The 16,204-nt window shown below is 28.6% G+C and overlaps 1 protein-coding gene and 2 long non-coding RNA genes across 6 annotated transcripts in view; 1 reads left to right on the top strand and 2 right to left on the bottom strand.

Moving 5' to 3' along the window:
* Window positions 1–16,204, bottom strand: part of LOC114936253 (octopamine receptor beta-1R) — a 66,443-nt gene that overhangs the window by 13,091 nt on the left and 37,148 nt on the right. For all 4 annotated transcript variants that reach the window (XM_085485863.1, XM_085485865.1, XM_085485866.1 and 1 more), the window contains one exon: window positions 808–1,029. In XM_085485863.1, the coding sequence (XP_085341989.1) occupies window positions 808–1,029 (222 nt within the window). The remainder of the gene's footprint in view (window positions 1–807; window positions 1,030–16,204) is intronic.
* Window positions 6,173–6,491, bottom strand: LOC146721898 (uncharacterized). The gene is made up of 2 exons (XR_014925438.1): window positions 6,360–6,491; window positions 6,173–6,257 (listed from the first exon to the last, which is right to left on the bottom strand). It is a non-coding gene; the product is annotated as an uncharacterized LOC146721898 (long non-coding RNA).
* Window positions 6,924–8,174, top strand: LOC146721897 (uncharacterized). The gene is made up of 2 exons (XR_014925439.1): window positions 6,924–7,987; window positions 8,090–8,174. It is a non-coding gene; the product is annotated as an uncharacterized LOC146721897 (long non-coding RNA).

The raw sequence follows: 16,204 nt of genomic DNA, 5'->3' as shown, positions 1-16,204 counted from the left end.
GTAGTATTCTTTTTTTAATTACAGCACAATAGCTATTTTAATGCGGTAATAATACGATTAATAGTATAAAAATAACATTAAAAAATAAGAGATAAATGCATACTCAAATCCCAATGGACGTGTGTGTCTCTTTAAAGCACGTTTAAAACTGCTCTCAATGAGATAACACGTCACGCCAACGCTTTACCCCACGTAAGTTCTACCTACGTAATTAAGCAAAGCAGAACACGAAGCGAATATGATATATTGTACATTATTTCGCGCTAGAAAATAATGTTAATTACTATGACAGATTGCGCGCGAGTGTGTCTGACATAACGTTGATAAGAAAAACAGAGCGCATGTTTTCGTCACATGTATACATTTTTTTAAACTGCGTAAAGTTACAGTTTAATAAATAAAATATTTCATCAAATCAAATATATTATTAAATAATAGAATAAATATATCTCTTTCCAAATTTCTTTCTTTATCAATTCATATTTCTTCATTAATTCTTTCTTAATTAATTAATTAAATAATTAAACAATTAATTAAATAATTAATTTTATTAAACAAATAAAAGTATTTTCAATATAATATTGTGATTGATTTTTTGAAACTCTCTCTTTGATTCCTAATAATTTTAGCCCTAATAATAAATAAAAAGTATGAACATATGTGTGTGGACGAAAGATAGATGTGAGAAAAGAATATATACACGTAATATGAGAGTGTGAAATTGCTATTGAACTCGTAGCAGTATTAAGGGTAGAACGATAAATATTTTGCGATAAGATGGAGAAAGTAATATTGAATGTGCATTACCACAGGAAGAAGGGAAGCCAACAGGCCAGAAACGCCGACATAATGATGCCGAGTGTTCTGGCTGCCTTCCGTTCTCTTTTCATCTTGCTGCTACTAGTTATCGGCGGCTCTTCCGGTTGTGGCTCGGGTGACGATTGGTCCACGGTCGGCAGAGAAGTCAAACCTGCCGAGATCCCGTTGATCTGTAAATGTTTGTTTAACAGAGCGGCCGCGACTTTGCTCCTGTAACATAAAAAGCAGAATAAAATTTAATTTTATATATTTAATAAAATTGTAATAATAATGAATTTTAATAATGAATATTTTTAGTACACAATACAATTGTACGAGATAAATTATTATAGTAACTCTTATCAAATAAAATATGTGAAGAGTATGTAATATTGTAAAAAGTATAACATTTATCATGTTTTATAGTGATATATTTTATTTTATTTTCATTATACTTTACTCCCTTGATATCTTTTTGAGGAAAACAATTCAGAGCCATATATGTTTCGTTATTTATGTTTTTTAATAGAAAAGTTTGCAAGAAGAGAAATATCACAATTATATCATGAATTATTATTTTTTTATACTAAATTATGTGTGTTAATTTATATATTTTGATTATTATTTGATATATGTATAATTGTATATAAAACAGTCATTGATATTATTGATATTATATTTCATATATATTTTATATAACGATATATAAAATAAAATTTGATAGAAATATAGTCTAGTACGATTAATGTATGTAGAAATCTGAAAAGCGTAATATAATTTTCCTCGTCTTTCTCGAGAATTAGTGTAATTTCTGCATTAAACCTGAAGCAACGTATATGATATGCTTCCGTTTCTACGTATTGCGATAAAATAAAATCTAACTAGAAAATTGCGCGCGTCATACACGTTTGCTGTCGAGTGACAAATATTACATTTGTTATTGGATTAGAGAGAAAAAGAGAGAGAGCGAGAGAGAGAGAGAGAGAGAGAGAGAGAGACAGAGAAGGGTTGATTCGCGCACACGCGATTTACCAACCCTGTCGCTTTGCCGCTCTTGTATTTAATTCGCCGACAAACGCAGCGTTCAGTTAAACCTGCATTCGTGAAAATTGAAATCGCAAAACAAACTCAAGCTTGGATTATATTTATAAATCAATAAAAATCCTTGTTATTGATTATGTATTTGTTTGTATTTAAAAAAATATTCTGACAAAATTTTTTAAGAAGATTTGTTTTTTATTATATTGGGTTTTTTATTCTTTATCTATGATCATATCTATCTGATTGTATAAATTTATATATAATTTTTAAAAATATTTTATCGATATTTAATTTATATACATTTTAAATATACTTTTTTATTTATTTATATTTTAAAAATACACTTATTTTATTTTTATTTTTTCATGGTCGATAAAATTAAAGAGATACCCATTAGTATCGTTTATAAATAAAACTTTTAAAATATCTTGTAGAGAGACAGAGAGGTGATTGCATTTGTAACAAAAATTTGCAGCTGTAATAAAGCTCTCGAGGATGTCAGTAATCTAATTACAAATAAAACACGGAAATATTAGAGTTCTTGAACTTTAAATTACTAATTAGCATATTTTAAATAAGTAGTTTATAAATAAGTAGTTTCCCTCATTACACTGAAGCAGTGCAAACGCAATTAAACTTCAGCAGTTCGCCTCGGCGCATCTCGTTATCCATCAGTTCAGAAATCCGGGTAAACCGTGTGTAGATACTAATATTCTGAACAAAATATCTTCAGCATTCAGTAAATAATATATTGCATAATAAATATGGGTACTTGCGTCACGTTATACATACATATATATATATATATATATATACAAGTTCTAAAATTCACTCTCACGTAATTAAAAGGAAATCACCAAACGAGCGAACGTCTCTCTTCTGTCATGATCGTGATAACGTAATAACGTAAAAACTAAATTGAAATGTTCATATTTCTTCGTCTATTGAAAAAAAAAAGAAACCAAATCCACGAGGTTTGATCTCGTAATTCGATAAACTGCTCGAACAAGCTAGTTCAATTAAAAAGTTCGAGACATTCGATTAACACCGGGAGCTTCTATATTACTCCGGACTTGAACGGCAACCACAGCTTTGAACAAAAAACAATATATAGCCCTTGTTTCAGCTTTGAACTCGCGTTTCCAAGTTAACTCGTTCTCGTTACCAGGCGTAAACTTGGAAGACGCTTGTCGGACTAAGCTTTTTTTTATGAACGCTCGCACATAGGGCATGGAACGTGGGAGGGTTTGACTGAAACTCTAAATTCGATATTACACGAGTACCGAGAGCGAGATTGGAAACTTTTCAGGGCTCGTGCAAATAAACGATCGCGGTGCACTTTTGCCGATAAGAATGTTTCATCTCTTCGCCGCGTTATCGATTTATCGTATCTAGAACTGACCAACCACGGAATATTAATTTTACAACATATCGCAATTGCAGTCCCATAGGAAAATGCTGAAACTAATCAACTGTCATTTTGTTTATATTTTAAAAAAATATTCTGACAACATTTTTGAAGAAGATTATATTGGGTTTTTTATCCTCTATCTATGATTATATCTATATATCTGATTGTATAAATTGATATATTGATAATTTTTAAAAATATTTTATCGATATTTGGTTTATATATACATTTCAATTATACTTTTTTATTTATTTATATTTTAAAAATACACTTGATTGGCGTGATCTTCATTCTTCTTCTTTGTTGCCGAACACGGAAAAAAATATTTGTCAGCAATGTCGAATAATAGGAAAAAGCATTCAGTTATTCATGAAGACAAGGAGATTGAATTAAGAAAAGTTATTTCGACCCGAATTCTAATTTTATTTCAATTTTATATACTTTTATTATTATTATTATTTTGTTCACCTTTGTCAAATTAAATGTTCCAAGTATCGTTAAATGCAAATGCTGGAAATCTCGCCGGACTGCGATCAGTGAGCAAATTAGCGATTTCGCTGAACAATGCGCAACATATTCATCTTCCTTGCCGCAGAACTTGCATCCGCATTATGGTTTGATCTAGAATATGCATTTAGTCGCTGCATAATTATGAATCTTCCAGCACAAAGTTATGAATCTTCGGTTATGCGATGCAACTGGTCCCGCAATCGTAATTTGTGCGAAATAAGGTCGCGACGCCACGACGGTGAAATATCCTTCGAAAGATTACGGCGACTGGGTCATTTATCGCCCGTCCGTTTTAATGTAGCTGCGTTAAGTAAATGTTCAAGAAACAGCCTGTAAATGTGCGCTTTAATATCACATTGTAAAACAGATACAACGCTTTCGTAAAAGGATAATCGCACAAATGTTTGATACTTGCGTCGATTTTTCCTTCGTATCGTTTATTATACTATTATAGTCTTTTCTCTTTTCTACTTATAAAATATTATATATATTATAGATATATAGAGAAATAAATCAAGAGGTTTCATTAATATAAAATCGAATTTTTCTTTTTAAAAACGAAATTCCTTCTTGAAACTTCACATTTTTGTTCGTATTTTATAACGATCTGAGAGCGTCGTATAATTTTGAAATCTTTAAAAAAGGAAGAAATTCTTTAAAAAGGAGGAAATATTCTCCCTTAAAAAAAATTACATCACATTTTCCGTTGCAAATTTTCCTTTACACTAAAAGCCCGTGTAAAACTTTCAGACGATGTTAAGCGATGGCGGAATTTGCATACGCATATTTGCAAATAATATAGATGCTAGATCTTGGAGAGACATCCTTTTTCTCGATATAAATGCAACAGATATATGTATGCTATTTGTATACAGAGGCGATGAGATGGAAAATCGGTCGGTCGGTCGTGAAAGCGGAATAGACTGAGAATGAGGCACATGACTACGAAGCAAAGATATAAAGCGAAGGATACGGCCGCGAAAAATAGCGAAAATCGCTCGTGAAAGACGTTAATAGCGTAATCTGAAAATATAAAGAGTACCCGATAAATGATGGTATAACCGCAATAACAAATTAATTCCCTGTGAAAGCAGGCAAAAAATTAAAATTGAAAAAAATATGAGATATAAAATGTAATATGTAATAAAATATTATATAATATATATGTATAACAATAAACGTTTAATTTATATGTGAGAAAATATGCATAGACAAATAACTGATGACAACTGATAGAATATAAAAATATAATAAACTTGGCAAAATTGATTTCGACGTAACTAGCAATTTTATTAATAATAAGTATTGAATAAAATTGCTAGTTACGTCGAAATCAATTTTATAAGTATTGAATAGAATTGCTAGTTACGTCGAAATCAATTTTGCCAAGTTTATTTTCACCACTAGCGTCCAATATTAATTTTGATTGATAAAAATATAATGTTATCTATATTGATTTATTTTGAAATAGAAGGAGACAATCGAGGATTTTGAGTAAGTTTGATTCGATTTAGCAAATAACGCATGACGAATCCATCTCCACCGAGAAAGCTTACATTCGAAACGATTTGGAAAGCTCAGTGAAGAAGTTACGAGTGGAAAGCTTCCTTTAACCTTTGCTCAGACTCGACTTCACTTGCGAAACTTTTTGTAGATTAGATTATGAGTTCTCTTTGATGTAAGTATTTTCGTCTTTTTCGCGAAAACAAGTCGCTGATTGAACCGAGACGCTTTTCAGCATCAGCAAAGAAACCAATAAAATTTGACTTATTCTTTAGAAAAGTTTTAAAGCCGGGGTAATGTCATGCTTGATACAGCAACATTAGCTGGATTTTATCATCAAGGTGACAATAAAGGAGCTACATATCTTTTGTTAGACTTTAATCTAATGGATTACTTTAGTAAATTTAGAAAGAAAGAATCTTAAAGAAATGTTACAATTTTTTAAAATATATATAGAAATTGATTTTTTTGCTTGTAGTTTTATCATATAATGTACAGAATATAAAAAGAAAGATATTAATTTATTAATTTTTATTATTATCATTAAAAATGTTTTATTTTGTTATTTTGCTTTATTATTATTTATCATAATATTATTTTATTAAGTCTATGCGATATAATTATTACAAAAAAATATTGTATTGATATTTTCATTAAGAAAGATACTAATTTATTAATCTTATGATCATTAAAAATGCTTTATTTTGTCATTTCACTCTATCATTATAATGTACAGAATAGAAAAAGAAAGATATTAATTTATTAATTTTTATTATTATCATTAAAATTGTTTTATTTTGTTATTTTGCTTTATTATTATTTATCATAATATTATTTTATTAATAGTAGATATCTTGTATCGCCAGTGATGAATAAATTTAAAAATAAATGTGAGACGACCCAACTGGCTTAAATTAATTCTTATTATTATTTGTTTGATGCCATGTACAAGAAAAGACAACGTTTCGACCTTAGGTTTAGGTCCTTATCAAGTCTAAAATTAACATTAAAAAATACAATAGATGTACATACAAGAATTTTGATTTTTAAGAAAGTAAAGCGCAAACCAAGATTATAATACCAATTTAAAACGTACCTTATAAATTCTTAAGTGCAATATATAATTAATTTTGTTCCATTTTACATATTTCAATATAAATATTGTGTCACGTAAACGTTCGGTATGGATGGTAAAGACGAACTAAGTTAAACAGCTTTGATTATTCTATCATAGATCTTTACGTCATTTTGTTATTTTGCTTTATTATTATTTATCATAATATTATTTTATTAATAGTAGATATCTTGTATCGCCAGTGATGAATAAATTTAAAAATAAATGTGAGACGACCCAACTGGCTTAAATTAATTCTTATTATTATTTGTTTGATGCCATGTACAAGAAAAGACAACGTTTCGACGTTTAATAAATTAATATCTTTCTTTTTATATTCTGTACATTATATGATAAAACTACAAGCAAAAAAATCAATTTCTATATATATTTTAAAAAATTGTAACATTTCTTTAAGATTCTTTCTTTCTAAATTTACTAAAGTAATCCATTAGATTAAAGTCTAACAAAAGATATGTAGCTCCTTTATTGTCACCTTGATGATAAAATCCAGCTAATGTTGCTGTATCAATCTGATATTTAAGCTCTTTACAATTTGACATTTCAGTTTATTATAGGTACGTTGATGATATTTTTGCAATAGTACCACGCAATAAAATGGATAACATTTTGACTACTTTTAATAAATACCATCACCGTTTGCAATTTACACATGAAACAGAGATAAATAACAAGATTAACTTTCTGGATACATTGGTTTTTAGAAACAATGGCAAACTATTGACTAGTTGGTACCAGAAACCCACCTTCTCTGGTAGATATTTAAACTACCATTCTAACCATCCGTTTAAATACAAAGTTAACACGATTAATAACTTAGTCGACCACGCTATTTTGTTATCGGATAAACGATTTCATAATGAGAACTTACAGATGGTTAAAAAAATCTTGTTGAATAATTGTTTCCCTAGGACGGTCATCGAGCGATATATGTATAAACGAACATGTTTTTTAGAAAATTCTCATAACGTAGTTGACAAAAATAATGTATTTGATATTTCGTCTTGTATTTTAATGCCGTATGTTAAGAACCTAAGTGAGACTATTGAGAGATCTATTAAGAAAACAGGCTTAAGTGTTATTTATACGATTCCAAAAAAACTTGATACGTTTATTAAACCCCGAAAAGACAAATTACCTAAAGCCAATATGACCGAGATAGTTTATAAAGTCGACTGCAATGACTGTGACGCCACATACATCGGACAAACTAAAAGACACCTTAATACTCGGATTAAAGAACATATGAATAATATAAAAATGCATGTCAGCAATCAAAATGTTATAAGCAAACATAGAAATGAATTTTCGCATGACTTTAAATGGACAAACTTAAATATTTTACATCGAGAAACAAACACTAGGAAAAGAGAGATTGCTGAAATGTTTTTTATAAAAAAATTTAATAACACGATCAACCTACAGAAAGACACAGAGAATTTGAATCCGATCTATGATAGAATAATCAAAGCTGTTTAACTTAGTTCGTCTTTACCATCCATACCGAACGTTTACGTGACACAATATTTATATTGAAATATGTAAAATGGAACAAAATTAATTATATATTGCACTTAAGAATTTATAAGGTACGTTTTAAATTGGTATTATAATCTTGGTTTGCGCTTTACTTTCTTAAAAATCAAAATTCTTGTATGTACATCTATTGTATTTTTTAATGTTAATTTTAGACTTGATAAGGACCTAAACCTAAGGTCGAAACGTTGTCTTTTCTTGTACATGGCATCAAACAAATAATAATAAGAATTAATTTAAGCCAGTTGGGTCGTCTCACATTTATTTTTAAAATTATTTTATTAAGTCTATGCGATATAATTATTACAAAAAAATATTGTATTGATATTTTCATTAAGAAAGATACTAATTTATTAATCTTATGATCGTTAAAAATGCTTTATTTTGTCATTTCACTCTATCATTATTTATCATTATATTTTATTAAGTCTATGCTATATAATTATTACAAAAAAATATTGTATTGATATTTTCATTAAAAAAGATACTAATTTATTAATCTTATTATCATTAAAAATGCTTTATTTCGTTAATTTTGCTCTATTATTTTATTTCTCAATATATTATTTTATTAAGTGTTCGCGATATAAATTGTTCGCAAAAATATTTTATTGATTTTTCCGAAGTTTTATTAGTTTCTTTTACTCGTTGATACTTTTTTGGTTCTATTAATTAAACTGTTCGAGTAGCTGTGAAACTTTTCCGTATTGCTACTTACTACTTTGCGAATGCGCCGCGTTGGTATTTTTATTTTAGCTAACTGTCCCTCGGAGCAGTTTGTGACGTTTCGAGGCCTTCCGGAGGGAGAGCTTATCCGGACTTAAACAAGTGCGTCGCAAACTGCAAACCTCGCCTCCTTTCAAACATACATATCACAGTCCGTTCCACGTGCGCTATTTGCAATTCTTTTCAACAAATCTTTACGTCGCGCGCGTCCTAGTTTCCGCCACTAGCCTCCGGTACACATCTCGACGAAATCCGCGCATACAAACACACAAGTTCATATTATTTCGAGGACTTATCTGAAGGTAAGCGAAGTAGGCCGCCTGGAAATCTCGCGTGTGACGTATGTTGTCTCTCTCTCTCTTTCTCTTTAATGTAATTGCACTACCTCTTACAATGTGTGCATTTTCGAATAAACATTTTGTTACATTTTCCTCTTTAAATGTTATTCAATGTAGATATAATATAGAGAAAAAAAAGTATTCGCGCAAGCCCGTCTTCCGTGAGTAATTTGATTTAAAGAATGACAATTTTGTCGCGCAAAATGTTAGAATACATTTTATAAATATTCCTCATTTTTGGTAAAAATTGTAATATTTAATTTTTAGTAGTAAAAAAATTGTAGATACATTAAAATCGAATTATAATTAATTTATATTTAATTATATAATTTAAATTCGAGAGAAATGTGCGGAAAAAAATGACTAAACTTTTTTCTACGATTTAAAAATAATATTTTAGACAGAATAAATAATCCGTTGAAATGCACACTAAGCAGAGATTATTCGACTTAAACTTTGATATATGTACAAATATTCGCAATATCATCCGTTATTATTACAATTTGTACGAAATTAATTTGAAGTAGTCTAGTTATACTCCATAGTTAGTTTAGTGATAATTATCACTTGTTAGAGTACGCGATAACGAACACTTTATGATGTCGAGCCGCAATCTTCGCCTTTGTCATTAGCGGTGACCCCGCGTAATTAAACTTCGATAATCGTGCGATGCGCAATCCCGTGTGAGATCATTCGTTATTAAAGCTATTGTTTATATTTAGCAAAATCGTGTCGTTACGATCGATAATGGCAATCGATAATGGATAAATTTTAAAAAATGTTTCTTTAAATTAAAAATAAAATAAAAGATAAATTTAAAAAATTCTCAATTGTGTTATTTATGTATAAATATTACACACAGATTTATTTTACTTATATTTTTTTTATACAATTTACAAATCATCCGATCACGATTTGTAGAAAAGTGCAATTTTCTTTCCTCGATTTTTTGCGCGCTCACGAAACGCGTCTAATTTAAAAAAATTTTTCTTTAAATTAAAAATAAAATAAAAGCTAAATTAAAAAATTCTCGATTGTGTTATTTATGTATAAATATTACACACAGATTTATTTTACTTATATTTTTTTTTATACAATTTACAAATCATCCGATCACGATTTGTAGAAAAGTGCAATTTTCTTTCCTCGATTTTTTGCGCGCTCACGAAACGCGTCTAATTTAAAAAAATTTTTCTTTAAATTAAAAATAAAATAAAAGCTAAATTAAAAAATTCTCAATTGTGTTATTTATGTATAAATATTACACACAGATTTATTTTGCTTATATTTTTTTATACAATTTACAATCATCCGATCACGATTTGTAGAAAAGTGCAGTCTTCTACAAAGTGATTCTTTCCTCGATTTATTGCGCGCTCACGAAACGCGTCTAATTTTAAAAAATTTTTCTTTAAATTAAAAATAAAATAAAAGCTAAATTAAAAAATTCTCAATTGTGTTATTTATGTATAAAGATTACACACAGATTTATTTCGCTTATATTTTTTTATACAATTTACAATCATCCGATCACGATTTGTAGAAAAGTGCAGTCTTCTACAAAGTGATTCTTTCCTCGATTTTTTTGCGCGCTCACGAAACGCGTCTTCCGGGACTTATCAAGGAAACAGTAGTCATAGTCATACGAATGTTTCTTGCTTGAACGAAAAGCGGATGCCTGGTGAGCTTGGAAATTGCCGAGCGACATAGGAATTGCTAAAGCGATTTTGCGACCAATTCCAAGACGAGGAAGAAGGTGAGGATATTCGTACATACATATTCCAAACGGAGGAAATAGCGACCGATATTCGTAGACTAAAATCGGTCTTCGCTATACGATTCGAATTGAAAATAGGATGAATTGAATAGAAAATAGGCCATTGAGTTTTCGCAATTCGAAGTCTGCTCACGTCAAAGATTGTTTTTCCGATTTCTTGCGAAAATATATACACAATATTATTATTGTTATTATTATGAATTTATAAATCAACCGATAACCATATGTTCACACGTTCTTATCACCAGTTTTCTACAAAATGAGATTCTTTCCTCCATTTTTTGCGCGCTCACGAAATGCGGCTTCCGGGATTCATCGAGGAAAGAGTAGTCGTAATTATATGAATGTAATATAATACATGTACATATTTTTCATTTCGCCATTGTACAGATAACGTTTTTGAACTCGCTTTTCCTTCACAGGATGAATAAGTCAAATATTAAGATGAATCTTTTTTCATTATAATGCGAGAATCACAATTTCTTTGACGAATAAGTGAATTAGTACTGAAGTAGTAATTAATATCTTTAGAAATTTTTTAAATAAAAGTAGATCTCTAATTTTAACTATTGTACTTGCAACATATAAAGAAGCAGAAAAAATACGGTATTTAAAATATGAAAAATATCATAATCATGATAAAGCTTAGTTTTATGAACTTAAGAATATTTTAGGTATTTAATGAATCATTAATTCTAAAAAAAAATCTTTTATAATGAAGAAACAAGTTGCAAGAAACGAAATAAAAGAAAAATTATTTTATGGAATTTAGTCTTGGTGCTAGAGAGAAAAATTACTTAAATTTATTACGAAAATTATTTAAGAAAAAAATTGGAAAAATTTAGAAAAAATCATAGATAATAGATAATAGATTTAAAAAAGAATTTTTTATATAATGTGCGCGAATGGTTTTATATACATATATACACCAAAAATGCTAATAATTTAAGAATAATTACGTTATAACTAGAATTGAATATTTCGTAAAAATAATATTAAAAAAAGGAAAGAATTAAAATTGTTAAAAACTTATTAATAAGTTATGTATACACAAGATTTTTACTTTTCTGTAAAATAATAGACAGGTGAGAAATTAGGATTCATAAAAGCTGATATCTGATATGGAATTTCAGTCTTCAACCAAACGTTCGATTTTTTTCTCGATAAAGACGACAGATATCTGAAGCTCAATTACCTAAGATTTAAGCTAAAACGCTTTTCCTTCGGGGAAAGAACCTCGATAATCCTTTTGACGACGGACGTCAAAAGCCAATTTGCACATGCCTTTGATTGCTGATGAACTTCATTGAGTCGCGATTGAAAGAACTGAAAGAAACGGGATTCGATTTAAGGCGTGCGTGGCAGTTTTCTTTCGTAAAGGGATTCTTCGGTTTTAGCATATCAAAGAGAGCGAAAAGTACATCTGCAATTTTTTGCTTCAGTTTCTTTTTATTTCGAAAAGAAGCTGCTCTGTTGCGAAGGCAACGATTTACCAAGAGAATTACGGGAGAAAATCCGCGTTTGGAATTTAAAACCACTAGAATTAATAATAAAAAGAATCACTAAATTGTCAGAATATTTTTTGCTCGCAGTTAATTTTGTTCAAAAATAGTTTTTTCAAATTTTACATGAATAAAGTAGAAAAAATTCATTTTTAAATTAATAATTTGTATGACTTTTACGTTTAAATTTATAAATTAAAAAAATATATTTTTTTAATTTAATGCGTGCGTTTAAAAAAATGTATACAATATACAGATCAGTCATACGTTAAGCTTGACAAGCTTTAAATTAAATGCTCATTTCTTGAAAAGAATGCAATTAGTGAATTAATGTTTAATACGCACTACATAAAATTATAAAATTACAAATAAGCGTATGCTTTGCGAAGAGCTGCCATAATAGGTTCATCAGTTTTACTCGATGTCGATCAAACTCGATCACGTTAACATCATGCATCGGACAAAATTGGTGAACACTCTTGGTGACACGCGTTATTATCGAGTGGCGACTGACGTCACCGCGTGTCTGACCACAGCCGAGTCTCTTCTACTTACGACTAACTAGATATGACAGTCGATACTTCGATCGATCTTTGGAACTTGTGTCTTCCGTCATTCTTCTTACAAACTTGACAAAAATTTAAGACGTATGTACATACACACACACACATAATAATATAAAATGTATCTTTCTTCTCAGTTTTCAATCATTTGTCTGTCAAAAGTATGAAGAGAAACTCATATGAAAACTTTTAAATAATTATATAACGATCAAATAAAGATTTATAGCGAAATAATTAAGTTTTAAAATTTAATTTGCTTTCTAATTAACGTTAATTATATCTGAATTTAATTTTATAGGATTTAGTGTAAAATATTACTTGAAAACTTTCTCTATCTCCTAAAAAATAAAAATTTTTAATTTAAAAAATAAAAATTTTTTATTTAAAAAATAAACATTTTTTATTTTTAAACTATAGTAAAATAATAATTTTGCTAAATTTAGAATGGTCTAATAATAACAATAACAATAACAATAATAATAATAAGTAATCGAAATGAGAGGAAAATAACTCTCAAGAGGATCTGAAACGCAGTTAAAGCTCAATAATTGTTTCGAAGTGCGCGCACGATTATTGTATGACAACATTAATGCTCGTTTGAGACTATCAACTGCGAAGGGTGCAAGGATGTATGCCTAACTTAATCTTCAGTGGTCAACAGACTGTGCAAATAGTTATAGTCAAGCTGCACGTGTTGCGTTATATACCGGTTGCAACAGCTGCAATTGCAACTCGAAACACCGCGCTCTAAGAGCAAAGTTTCAAAGTGGATGCGACAAGAACTTTGTGATAAGGAAACTGGTCGGTAAGAATAAAGTTTTTATCAAATCTATATTCTAAACAAATAAAAACATAGTAGGAAATTTATTCTTATAACGACATTATAGATATAGACAGATGGATATATATATTGGAACAAATATAATCTCAAAATAGGATCTGTGCTTATTTTTGGAGGAGCGTATTATTTTTTTTATCAATTTATCGATAAATAATAATATAGTCAATAATAATTTAAATACAAGCTTCTCTTAAGGGCATAATTTTAATTAATAATTTTACAGTATTATTCTAATTTTTATTTTAATCATTAAATTTTTTATAATTTTTTTACACATTACACATTACATTATCATGACGTGTATAATACAATTTGCGATTTTACGTTCGTGTAATTCGCGATTTAAAGTAATTGTTCCTTTAAATCCAAATGTCGAACACGTGCAACGTAATCTAATTTTATCAAACGATTTTGAATCGCTAGACCAATTTCTTCTCGAAAAAATCTTACGCAAGCTATCGTTCTTTGCAAGGTTCGTATCTTTTTAAGGATAAGACGGGGAAAAGCGAAGAGTAATGAGAGTGACAAGGAAGACGGGTTCCGAAGTAAGTAATAATCCCTCAGATTAAGGCCAGGAGCTGCTAGATAACGCTGGAAAGTTCAATTTCCAGTCGCTAAAAGAGCTATCTCTCTCTTTCTTTCACAAATTCACGAAAGAGATGAAATTCGCGAGATGGAATTCGCTTGTGAACATCCTAGGATAATTAAACGGACAACCACTGTCAATCTCTTTCTTTTTTTTTCTCTCTTTTTCCAGATCTTTATTATAATATCATCTATAAATTATATGACGCATAAAAATGTAATTATGCGATGTGTTTGGCAGTTAGATTATGCTTGAAATTTTATATCAACTTTATTGTGTCATAATATTCGCAAATATTTGATAAATTAATGAATATTTATATACGTTTTCAAGGAGCAATCTCTGTCACTTTTATTTTCATTACCCTTGTCCGATATTATATAAATTCAATTACATATGTTTTCTATTTAATATGCATATTACTGAATTGAATTTTTATTGTATGTTTATATGAATTAAATTAAAGAAAATTAAAAAATGATAAAAACTAAATTAATTACAGAAAGATGTTATATCTGACTTAATAATGATATAAAAAAATATTTTATTTACTATTTCCTAGTATAAATTAAATATTGAAGTTTTATCTTATAATGTTCTTTCGCAAATAATTGTATCTTCCTGGAAACACAGTTAAAGTTTCGACGTTTGAGAAGCAGACGGAACTTCAAAATAAGACTGCATTCTGTGATTACAACTATGGTTCTTTCATGGATGCATTGTGTCGACAATAACGAAAGTCCCTCTTTGTCTTGTCTTATTCCATCGACGGAAGAGACGAGAAACGCGAATGGATATCTTATTTTAAATTCTCTGTCTCGAAATACGTAATAATATAAGCTTTATAAGCTATTGCATCAACAAAAAACTGCTTGGCTTTTTTACGATCATAGGAAAGGATTACAAAATCTTATTACAGATTATGTCGAAAGAATAATGTGGTTAAACAAAAAATGAACTAATAATGCGCACTATATAATTCTTTAGAACGTCATATATTAGTAAGATTAATTATATAGGTATAAAAAAGTTTCAACGGAAATATAAAATAAATATAGAAAAAAACAAGTTTAACAAAATGTTCTGTGAAAATATCAGCGGTTAATTAAAATGTTACATTAGCAAAAGTAAGTTTGATTAATAAAAATATTAAAAGTTCTTTTCTCTCTTTCTGCGAATTTTTTAATAACGCATACGAATAATTTTTAACTCATTATTTCCCAACTTCTTTTGCGCAAAAAATAGCAGTATTTAATTTTTACATGTTTTTAAATATATTTATAATTTATATATCTTTACATCGTTCTCAACAAGTCGCGATCATCCTCCCACGTCTAAAAACGGTAAGGTAATACTATAATATAACGAATTGAATCCAGTGTTTGCTGTTATCTATAAGTAAAATTATATAGATGACCATCTAGATGAAATTTTGGCGTCATCTTGTCTTCATGTACAATAGATAATAAAAATATGTTTTATTTATAGCTGCATCTTAGATAAAAAAACAGTGTTATCTTTATTAAATTATCTAGAATAATGTTCAGATAATTTGCCTTTAGAGTCATAGCACATAAAGATACTTAAATAATAAAAGCTTATGCAGTAAGCGATAAAAATTTATAAATAAAAATATGAATATATACCTTTTATAATTTACATTTTTTTTATAATTGTGTTTACATAAATAAGCGGTTTTAAAAATAATATTATTTGGAAATTATCTAGACGAATCGCCATATATAATTTTATCTTTTATCTAGATATATTTAAAACAAAATTGTTTTCATTTTAACTAACAATGAGATAAATTTATATATTTTCATCTCATCTTTATCTAGATGAATCGCCATATATAATTTTATCTTTTATCTAGGTATATTTAAAACAAAATTGTTTTCATTTTAACTAACAATGAGATAAATTTATATATTTTC

Source organism: Nylanderia fulva, unplaced genomic scaffold (genome assembly GCF_048542155.1).
Source record: "Nylanderia fulva isolate GAGA-0341 unplaced genomic scaffold, ASM4854215v1 Scaffold4, whole genome shotgun sequence".
NCBI classification, from domain to species: domain Eukaryota; kingdom Metazoa; phylum Arthropoda; class Insecta; order Hymenoptera; family Formicidae; genus Nylanderia; species Nylanderia fulva.
The sequence above is the reverse complement of the archived record's forward strand: the minus strand, read 5'-3'. Positions and strand labels throughout refer to the sequence as shown.